The sequence below is a fragment of the Oncorhynchus keta genome, chromosome 8, assembly GCF_023373465.1.
Source record: "Oncorhynchus keta strain PuntledgeMale-10-30-2019 chromosome 8, Oket_V2, whole genome shotgun sequence".
NCBI classification, from domain to species: domain Eukaryota; kingdom Metazoa; phylum Chordata; class Actinopteri; order Salmoniformes; family Salmonidae; genus Oncorhynchus; species Oncorhynchus keta.
The window spans coordinates 14,159,841-14,171,812 of NC_068428.1; the positions used below are offsets into that span (position 1 = coordinate 14,159,841).

The following is an 11,972-nucleotide window of genomic DNA, read 5'->3' on the forward strand; positions in this document are numbered from 1 at the left end:
ACAGATAATCCTGAATGAATCGTGAATAATGATGAGTGAGAAAGTTACAGAATCTCAAATATCATACCCCCAAGACATGCTAAATTCGCACCATTACAATAACAGGAGAGGTTAGCATGTGTTCGGTGTATGATATTTGTGCGTCTATAGCTTTCTCATTCATAATCTTTCACAATTCATTCAGGATTATCCATAATCATGGTAGCATCCTCATTAATGTTGAAGTGTTCTATTCTTATTTCCAGTAAAAGTGACTCCAAAATTACACAATACATTATTTACCATTCATTTCTATTGATAAGAGTGTGTAGAGTCCCAAGCTGGATGTAGTCACTGTTGCATGCAATGAATGTGGGACAAAAATTCTAACTTTTTACTAATTTAATACACATATAAGTGAATTCGTCCCAATACTTTGGTCCCATAAAATGGGGGGACTATGTACAAAAGACTATGTACAAAAGTGTAATACCTTCAAATGAAATCAGTCAGGCTGCACTTTAACCTCATAGTCAATGTATCAATTAAAATCCAAAGTGCTGGAGTACAGAGCCAAAACAACAAGAAATGTTTCCCTGTCTCAGTACGTTTAGAGCTCACTGTATTTATTCTGAAAACAATTGTATTTCTGAAGAGTCAGGTTGAAATATTTGACCCGAAATTATAATTCTAAACGCCCTCCTGAACCAACTGTAGAAGAATGCATACACCATGGGATTAATTGTTGAATTCAAATAGCCAATCCATACAAGTGTTTCAAACAAAACGGGTGGGGTAGAGTAACTAATAAAAGGATCAATGCAGTTGACAACAAAAAATGGTGTCCAGAATGATAGAAATACCCCCATAATGATAGCAAGTGTTTTGGTGGCCTTCCTCTGTGATTTGCCTACTGAGTTCTGATTGGTTGTACCCTGAATTGAGCGTGCCTGTCTCTGTGCTATTAGAAAAATCTTTAGGTAGATGCAAAGCATCCCTACTCCTGGGATGTAGAATGAGATCACCGAAGCCACAATACTCGACACTTTGTTTTGAAACAAAATACATCCTCCCTCACAGGCAACATTATTATAGTAAAAATCCTCAATGCCCCAAATATTGAGCTCCAAAAATATCATACAAAACCCTACTACGGCAGAAACAGTCCAGGTGACCAGCATCATAATCAGAACAACATGAACAGTTATTTTAGTTCTGTAAAGGAGAGGGTGACACACTGCATAATACCGATCAATAGAAATAAAACACAAGTTAAGAATGGATGTATTGCACAACATGACATCAGTGCTGGTGTAGATTTTACAGAATAAATCTCCAAAATACCAGCAGCTTTCCACTGAATATACCATTCTGGGAGGCATCACTAAAACCCCCAAGAGGAGGTCTGACACAGCCAGAGAGAGGATGAGGTAGTTGGTTGGGGTGTGGAGCTGTTTGAAGTGAATGATGGGGATGATTACAAGAAGGTTGCCACACACTGTGAGAACAGACATTGAGCCAAGTAAGAGATAAAGTAATACTCGTATTGTTGGAGGAAATATTGATCTTTTGCAAGACCCATTCACCGATTCAAAACATAGAAATATATTCTCAACAATATCAGCCTTGCTGAGACTGATTCCTCGTTCCATGGTCGTGGTTGAAAGAATCTTATCTGAAATATGAAAGATACATTATTGTCACATTATTACTATAGATGTAAACATCAATTACAGAATATTAGTTGGACATTATTACATCATTTTGGATGATTTAATTAAACAAATTCAAATGCTGTATTTTTGTCAATTGATCAAATATATTAAAATGTATTAAAATTACTTTTGCTAATTCGTTGGAAACATTACTACAAATACCGAAAGGGAAGAGTTTTGCCATTTCAAAAGATAGTTAATAAATGTTTCTGTTCAATTCAGCATACCTTACCTCTCAGCCATGCAGATGGTGATGTATCACATGTAAACCATTTTTCTCTGGTCGCGATGTGATGCAAATGTGAACTTGACTCTTGTGCTTTTGTACCTGTCGTCTATTACCATAATGATGATCACAATATAACGTTGACCAATCAGACATTACTACATTCCACTCTACATAAAAAATCTGTAGCAGAGCACTAAAGTTAATGATGTCAGAGTTGTAACCACTCCCTTCAAGGGGATATGATAGTCTCTTTCATAGACCACAAGGCCATCCAATCAGTTAGTTCGTTACACATTTGACTGTGTTTGCCCAATTTGCTACAATAATTGGATTTAAGGTGCTGGATTCAATCCGTATTGCCGAAGTTCCGCATTGAAGCCCAATTGACATTTAAAAGCAGTGGTCTATTCACAGCATTACCAGGAATTACCATTACATTCTAAGCGCACTACAGTGCAGAATTTCAGAGATAAGGCTTGAATCCAGCACTTACCCCACAAGACCAGACTTGTGGTTACACGTAAGAGAAATTACTGATAGGGTTATAATACCTACAGTAACCTCCTCCTCATTCCAAATATTGGTGATCCAAATGCACCTGGATCCTGAATGATTTGTTTGCTGATATGGTAGTAGGTTACACAGAATACACAGAACACAGAGCCATTTTAATGTGACATCATTGCTCAGCTCTTTCGAGTTACTAGGTACTCGTCATGTTCAGGCAAGTGCACAGATAGGGCTCAACGAGCGCCCGTGCAGATTGTTTACTAGCTACTATCTTGTCTTATCGCTACAACTCCCGTATGGGAGAGACGAAGGTTGAAAGTCATGCGTCCTCCGATACACAACCCAACCAAGCCGCACTGCTTCTTAACACAGTGTGCATCCAACCCGGAAGCCAGCCGCACCAATGTGTCGGAGGAAACACCGTGCACCTGGCAACCTTGGTTAGCGCGCACTGTGCCTGGCCCGCCACAGGAGTCGCTGGTGCGCGATGAGACAAGGATTTCCCTACCGGCCAAACCCTCCCTAACCCGGACGACGCTAGGCCAATTGTGCGTCGCCCCACAGATCTCTAGTGGGAATACCCTACATTATTAATCTCATATGTATACGTATATACTGTACTCTATATCATCTTTATGTAATACATGTATCACTAGCCACTTTAAACTATGCCACTTTGTTTACATACCCTACATTACTCATCTCATATGTATATACTGTACTCGATACCATCTACTGCATCTTGCCGCTCTGTACCATCACTCATTCATATATCTTTATGTACATATTCTTTATCCCTTTACACTTGTGTGTTTAAGGTAGTAGTTTTGGAATTGTTAGTTAGATTACTCGTTGGTTATTACTGCATTGTCATAACTAGAAGCACAAGCATTTCGCTACACTCGTATTAACATCTGCTAACCATGTGTATGTGACAAATAAATTTGATTTGCTGGGGACAATAAAATGCCACTCTAAAATGTGCATTTATGTCACACAACACAGTGCCACATATGTCTCAAGTTTAGAGGGAGAGTGAAATTGGAATTCTGAGGTTTGCTGATATCAACATTGTGAACACAGTGCCCCATGGTGGCGGTGGGGTTATGGTATGGGCAGACATAAGCTACGGACAACAAACACAATTGCATTTTATCAATGGCAATTTTAATGCACAGAGTTATCGTGACGAGACCCATTGTCGTACCATTAATCTACCGCCATCCCCTCATGTTTCAACATGGTAATGCAAGGATCTGTCGCAATGATCTGTACACAAATCCTGTATGTTTAAAACGTCCCAGTTCTGTCATTGCCTGCATATTCGCCAGACATGTCCCCTATTGGATCATATTTGGGGTGCTCTAGATTGACGTGTACGACAGAGTGTTCCAGTTCCCGCCAATGTCCAGCAACTTGCACAGCCATTGAAGAGGAGTAGGACAAAATTCCACAGGCCACAATCAACAGCCTGATCAACTTTATGCGATGGAGATGTGTCTCGCTGCATGAGGCAATATGGTGGTCACACCAGATACTGACTGGTTTTCTGATCCACTCCCCTACCTTTTTCTTTAAGGTATTGTGACCAACAGATGAATATCTTTATTTCCAGTAATTTCCTTGTGAGCTGTTACGCAGTAAAAAATATTTGAAATAGTTTCATTTTACATTTATATTTTTGTTCAGTGGAATTACAACTACTTTTCTGAGTACTTGTACATTTTTTTGTATTTTTAAAAGTCAGTAATTTTTCTCTTACTTGAGTAAAAGTGTATTAAAGTAACAATATTTATACTTGAGTAGGATATTTCAATACTCTTTCCACACCTGGTGAGTGAAAGAGGTGGTTTGTGAGTAAGGGAGTGAGTGAATGAGGGAGTGAGTGAAGGAAGGAAAGAGTGTGAATGGGTGAGCGAATGTCAGTCGGTCCCATGGACAAGTAACTTTTGGTTAAGGTATGTAACCCCGGTTCTCTGTAGCAGATGGGACATGCCCTCTCTAGCGTGTCATAAGTTGAATCCTTATTCAATCATGGCTAACAGACCAATCATAGCTTTGTGGATGTACACCCCACGTGTCTATATAGAACCACGCAATGCTCTGATCTCCTCATTCTAAGAAATACCTCTTACACAAGTCTTGCAAGAGGGACAATCTAGTGAGATGTCTCCCTCCTCTCCTTCAGAGAACCGGGGTTACATACCGTTAACCAAAGTTCTCTTCTAGTTGACCCGGTTCGTCATCTCACTACGGCACACCCCGATTGCCAATAGCCCGTTTCTTGAGAAGTCTGTTGTGGTACATGGTAATATGCCCAATCCATCATACACAGCTCTAGCGCCGAGGACTGTGTGCGCCACAGAAGGCAAAGTGACACCCAAATGATAGAACCTCACAAAGGTGTGAGGGGAAACCCAACTAGCTTCCGCACAAATCTCCAAGATGGAGATGGCCCCTGAACAGTGAGATGTCGAACCGGGTCAACTCGGAGAGAACTTTGGTTATATCCTTCCCGTTTGGCCCTGTCCGGGGGTATCGTCGGATGGGGCCACAGTGTCTCCTGACCCCTCCTGTCTCAGCCTCCAGTATTTATGCTGCAGTAGTTTATGTGTTGGGGGGCTAGGGTCAGTTTGTTATATCTGGAGTACTTCTCCTGTCCTATCCGGTGTCCTGTGTAAATTTAAGTATGCTCTCTGTAATTCTCTCTTTCTCTCTCTCAGAGGACCTGAGCCCTAGGACCATGCCTCAGGACTACCTGGAATGATGACTCCTTGCTGTCCCCAGTCCACCTGGCCGTGCTGCTGCTCCAGTTTCAACTATTCTTCCTGTGATTATTATTATTTGACCATGCTGGTCATTTATGAACATTTGAACATCTTGGCCATGTTCTGTTATAATTTCCACCCGGCACAGCCAGAAGAGGACTGGCCACCCCACATAGCCTGGTTCCTCTATAGGTTTCTTCCTAGGTTTTGGCCTTTCAAGGGAGTTTTTTCAAGGGAGTTTTTCCTAGCCACCGTGCTTCTACACCTGCATTGCTTGCTGTTTGGGGTTTTAGGCTGGGTTTCTGCACAGCACTTTGATATATATATATTACTCCTGGCTAGCGTTTCCACCCACATAGCTTGAAGCTAGCCTGGCCAGAGCACCTGTGCTACCACCGTAGCATACTCCTGTGCTACAATACCCGGGCCCATGACCGGTCTATCGATGTCACCGCATGAAGGGGAAAAAACAGACTCACCCCATCGCGACGTCCCCGAAAGGCTAACTCTCTAGCCCTTGCTATCTCATTGCTTGCTAATTCGGCCTGCTAACTGCTAGCTTGTTTAGCTCCCGTCCGCTAACTGCTACCTTGTTTTGCCCTGGCCTACGAACTGTTAGCTTACTTTCTATCTCTTTTCGATTTTTAATTTGTTTATACCTTCCGGAAACCCGCCTCACTCAATGTGATACGGAACCGCTATTATTTTTAACTTTTAGAACACACTCAAGAACCTCCAGAAGCTAACCAGCTAACTAGCTACAAGCTATTTAGTCATTGTTAGTTTTTTAAAAACCTGGATAACACTCGCCAGTCCAGCTTCCCTGATACATCCACCGCTGCCCCCTGGACACTGATCTCTTGGCTACATAGCTGATGCACGCTGGACTGTCCATTAATCACGGTACTCCATTCTGCTTGTTTGTTTTATCTGTCGGCCCCGTTGCCTAGTCAACGCCATTTTACCTGCTGTTGTTGTGCTAGCTGATTAGCTGTTGTTGTCTCACCTACTGTTTTAGCTAGATTTCCCAATTCAACACCTGTGATTACTGTATGCCTCGCTGTATGTCTCTCTCAAATGTCAATATGCCTTGTATACTGTAGTTGTATACTTTAGTTCACAATGGAGCCCCTAGTTCCACTCTTCATACCCCTGATACCTCCTTTGTCCCACCTCCCACACATGCGGTGACCTCACCCATTACAACCAGCATTTTCAGAGATACAACCTCTCTCATCATCACCCAGTGCCTGGGCTTACCTCCGCTGTACCCGCACCCCACCATACCCCTGTCTGCACATTATGCCCTGAATATATTCTACCATGCCCAGAAACCTGCTCCTCTTATTCTCTGTCCCCAACGCTCTAGGCAACCAGTTTTGATAGCCTTTAGCCGCACCCTCATACTACGCCTTCTCTGTTCCGCGGGTGATGTGGAGGTAAACCCAGGCCCTGCTTGTCCCCAGGCACCCTCATTTGTTGACTTCTGTGATCGAAAAAGCCTTGGTTTCATGCATGTCAACATCAGAAGCCTACTCCCTAAGTTTGTTTTACTCACTGCTTTAGCACACTCTGCTAACCCTGATGTCCTTGCCGTGTCTGAATCCTGGCTCAGGAAGGCCACCAAAACTTCAGAGATTTCCATACCAAACTATAACATCTTCCGTCAAGATAGAACTGCCAAAGGGAGAGGAGTTGCAGTCTACTGCAGAGATAGCCTGCAAAGTAATGTCATACTTTCCAGGTCCATACCCAAACAGTTCGAACTACTAATTTTGAAAATTACTCCCTCCAGAAATAAGTCTCTCACTGTTGCCGCCTGCTACCGACCCCCCTCAGCTCCCAGCTGTGCCCTGGACACCATTTGTGAATTGATCGCCCCCCATCTGGCTTCAGAGTTTGTTCTGTTAGGTGACATAAACTGGGATATGCTTAACACCCCGGCAGTCGTACAATCTAAGCTAGATGCCCTCAATCTCACACAAATCATCAAGGAACCCACCAGGTACAACCCTAACTCTGTAAACAAGGGCACCCTCATAGACGTCATCCTGACCAACTGGCCCTCCAAATACACCTCCGCTGTCTTCAACCAGGATCTCAGCGATCACGGCCTCATTGCCTGTATCCGCTACGGAGCTGCAGTCAAACGACCACCCCTCATCACTGTCAAACGCTCCCTAAAACACTTCTGTGAGCAGGCCTTCCTAATCGACCTGGCCCGGGTATCCTGGAAGGACATTGACCTCATCCCGTCAGTTGAGGATGCCTGGTCATTCTTTAAAAGTAACTTCCTCACCATTTTAGATAAGCATGCTCCGTTCAAAAAATGCAGAACTAAGAACAGATACAGCCCTTGGTTCACTCCAGACCTGACTGCCCTCGACCAGCACAAAAACATCCTGTGGCGGACTGCAATAGCATTGAATAGTCCCCGCGATATGCAACTGTTCAGGGAAGTCAGGAACCAATACACGCAGTCAGTCAGGAAAGCTACGGCCAGCTTCTTCAGGCAGAAGTTTGCATCCTGTAGCTCCAACTCCAAAAGGTTCTGGGACACTGTGAAGTCCATGGAGAACAAGAGCACCTCCTCCCAGCTGCCCACTGCACTGAGGCTAGGTAACACGGTCACCACCGATAAATGCATGATTATCGAAAACTTCAATGAGCATTTCTCAACGGCTGACAATGCCTTCCGCCTGGCTACTCCAACCTCGGCCAACAGCTCCGCCCCCCGCAGCTCCTCGCCCAAGCGTCTCCAGGTTCTCCTTTACCCAAATCCAGATAGCAGATGTTCTGAAAGAGCTGCAAAACCTGGACCCGTACAAATCAGCTGGGCTTGACAATCTGGACCCTCTATTTCTGAAACTATCCGCCGCGATTGTCGCAACCCCTATTACCAGCCTGTTCAACCTCTCTTTCATATCGTCTGAGATCCCCAAGGATTGGAAAGCTGCCGCAGTCATCCCCCTCTTCAAAGGGGGAGACACCCTGGACCCAAACTGTTACAGACCTATATCCATCCTGCCCTGCCTATCTAAGGTCTTCGAAAGCCAAGTCAACAAACAGGTCACTGACCATCTCGAATCCCACCGTACCTTTTCCGCTGTGCAATCTGGTTTCCGAGCCGGTCACGGGTGCACCTCAGCCACACTCAAGGTACTAAAATATATCATAACCGCCATCGATAAAAAAAGTACTGTGCAGCCGTCTTCATCGACCTTGCCAAGGTTTTCGACTCTGTCAATCACCATATTCTTATTGGCAGACTCAGTATCCTCGGTTTTTCGGATGACTGCCTTGCCTGGTTCACCAATTACTTTGCAGACAGAGTTCAGTGTGTCAAATCGGAGGGCATGCTGTCCGGTCCTCTGGCAGTCTCTATGGGGGTGCCACAGGGTACAACCTCGGACCGACTCTTTTCTCTGTATATATCAATGACGGATCTCAGAATCAGTGGCTAACTACAAGCATTGCAAAGCAATCACTGGCCTGCTATTCAGTGGAGTGGCTGTGTGGTCCCAAATCTGGGATTAAGGGTCACTTTTCCAAGTTCAAAATTATAAACATTCAACATTGGCCATGCTGTCAATGAAGCATGATTTGTGCAGCGCTCAAAAGAACTGTTAACTTGGAACAGGGAAATCTCAGACTTCAGTGAATTCAAGACAACTGGGAAAAAGAGCTCAGACTGGGAAAATACGTTTTGAATGGTCATCCAACTCTGAATTGTAAATCGGGAATTTGGGCCTCTTTCTAGAGCTACGACCTGAAGATTACTGACGTCATCATGATTCAACATTTTACAGAGCACCATAAATCCAGAGAATGCCAGACTTTGATGACAAAATTTGTCCCCAGGGGACCGCCGCGCCACCTTACTGTTCAAAGAGCACAGCACAACAAGTTGAGTCCAAAATAATGTATTGTGCTGTAGCTAAGAAATTAATATTAAGTGTATGTTGTGTAGTAAACTGTCAGTAGCCCATGTGCTTCGCCCTAAGAATTTGGTCTATTTTCCCCTCTTAATTTTGCCTACTGTTCTGACTGCATATACATTTTTATGAGAAATGTAATTATCGAATATTGTAATTTTCTTTCCCCCCACCAAGATTTACATGCTAAAATCACCACTGTACATTTCATCAATAATAATTTTGTCAACTTAATGTTTTTTTTCTGGATGATAAAATCAATTTACAAACTAGTACTTACTTCCTACATTTGCGGTAATCTGGTACAAAATGCGCAAGGAGGCCAGAGGAAAGGCAGCCTCGATGTGTGCCTTTCTCCTGCCATTCAAACTCAAAGCAAAGCCTTGACATGACTTGCTAATGCGTGTTTCTACCTTATACTGCCAGCTAACGGATGCCGAAAGGAAGACAGAGAGATCCGCTGCCTTTCATCTTTCAACATGTCCCTTTCATTTGTCCCATTCAAAGTAATGGGATAGACAAAGTAATGGGATAGGCAGGGCGATAGAGTTTGCTTCGGAGATTGAACATCAGCATGTACAATGCCAAGGTAAAGAGAACCGTGAGATTTTGAAAGACCTAGCTAATAAATGCTACATCATGCTACCTAGGTTAACAAGAGTTGACATTTCGTGGCAATGATGAGAGTGCCAGCTCATCAAAGTCCCAGGGGAAAATATGTGGAACTATTACATGCCTTTGCTAAAATAAATGAACAGTTATCAACCCATTTAGAGACTGTCGCTCTGTTTGCACTTTACTCATGGTCTAATGATGGAATTTTCAATGAAACTTTCATGCTTTTTCGTTTTCTCTTGAACAAAGTGATGGATATGGGTTTCTGCCATATCTGTATCAGCGACACAATGAAAACACTGGAACGGCAGCGACAAGTTTCTATGAGTGATTGGAGCAGAAATGCAATGAACTGGGCCTGGCAGAAAGCGAAACTCATTTTAAACAGCCGATCAGAGTAGAGAGGGGGTGAATCTACTACAACATACTGGACAATATCAATGTTCAGATGACAGCCAGCTTTGACCGTTGTGGTGAACTTAATTTCCTTGGCTTAGTGGACTGCAAACAATTTGAAACAATGTCACAAAAGTTCAACACCAGCAAATGAGAGGCTGTCAAAATATGCCAAGTACTTCATTTTCGTTAGATTTAAGGCTGATCTTGTCGGATTGTACAGTTCAGAAATGGTACAAGACCATGTACGAGTGCTGATAGACACTTCAACTTTTCTTTGTTGTTCAGAAGCACGCTTCTGTGCCGGTGGAGGGACGGGCCCAAGCGGAGTGAGGCCACCCAATGCTGGAAGTCCCTTATGAGGAGAAGTTCAAGCGGAACTACCCGTATCATGGAGGCCATGAGCCCAAGAAGCCTCAGACACATCCAGTACGTGATGGATGTTGCCGGGCGAAACACTGAGAGGCAGTGACAAAAAGCCGTCACTCTTTCCACGATGAGGGCTACTCGACAGACCCAGAGGCAAACCCAAACATATGTTCTGTTGGGTCAGCAAGAATTAGTTTTTGGCAAAATGTATCCTGAAGCTAGAGTGAGCAGGTGCGACAACAGCTGGGCTGTGTGCTCCGCTGCCAGCCAGGTAGCCTACTGGGTAAGAGCATTAGGCCAGTAACCGAAAGGTCGCTGGTTCGTATTCCCGAGCTGACTGTATGTCGCTTTGGATAAATGCAAAATGTTAGATTTTATATTATATTGATCTAAAACATTTCTAAGATGGCCCAACCTCTTTCCATCTTGGGTGCATAGTTAATCATTGACCTGACCTCAACTTTCCCCAAAACAGCTGTGCTGCAGGATGACACATGCTCTAAACTGCAGTCATGAACAGCAAAAAAACATTGGTAGGGCCTTTTAAAATCAGTTTATATTTTTTGCCTGAATCATTTTTTCCCCCAAATTTCATTTTCTCATTTATTTTTATTTTTTAGTTGCCCTTTTATTCAGTACGCATGCTCTGCACTGTGGGGTCCTTCTGTAGCTCAGTTGGTAGAGCATGGCGCTTGTAACGCCAGGGTAGTGGGTTCGATTCCCGGGACCACCCATACGTAGAATGTATGCACACATGACTGTAAGTCGCTTTGGATAAAAGCGTCTGCTAAATGGCATATATTATATATATATTGTTTGATTAGCAGTATTTCTATAGCACCGGTCCCAGTTTTGGGACTGGTGCAGCAGATAATAGTTCCTGTAACACAGGATAAATTCTGAAACAGGAGAACGTGGCTTCTCTTTGAAAGGTTCTCTCAATTATTTTATTTAACATTCTCTCAAGTCCAAATCGTCTTTTTCTGTCTTCTCATTGTATTTCAATGCTTTCTTTAAAGTGTATATGTCTCATAAATCCCTGACATATTAGTTCATACACATATCAAACAATCATCAATTTACACATCAAAAACATTCAATTCCAATCCAATTTACTCTTAACTTTAATTCACCTGTTTAGGTTATAATTATGTAGTTGACTGTTGCCCGCTATAGCCCCATAGGAGACTCTAAAACATCAAAGCCTTTAAAGACTGGTATCTCATTAGAATGTATTTTATACACATGCTCAAAATACATCCAGCCAGTGTAAGAAAGGCTAATATAAAGATAAGACTATTGCAAATGACATTAATGCTAATTATTGGGAAATGACTGAACAAGCTAGCATATTGCTAACCGAAGCAAGCAACCAACTGACCGGAGCAAGCAAACAGCTAACCTGAGCTAGCCAAAAGCTAACCGCTTTTCTGACATTTACAGTACAACAATTACA

The 11,972-nt window shown here is 43.1% G+C and overlaps 1 protein-coding gene across 1 annotated transcript; it reads right to left on the minus strand.

Annotated features, from left to right (window-relative positions):
* Window positions 1-285: 285 nt before the first annotated feature.
* LOC118387186 (trace amine-associated receptor 1-like) lies at window positions 286-1,964 on the minus strand. The gene is made up of 2 exons (XM_052523510.1): window positions 1,927-1,964; window positions 286-1,654 (listed from the first exon to the last, which is right to left on the minus strand). The coding sequence occupies exon 2, from the start codon at window positions 1,629-1,631 to the stop codon at window positions 606-608; it is 1,026 nt and encodes a 341-aa protein (XP_052379470.1). The 5' UTR covers window positions 1,632-1,654; window positions 1,927-1,964; the 3' UTR covers window positions 286-605.
* Window positions 1,965-11,972: the final 10,008 nt, after the last annotated feature.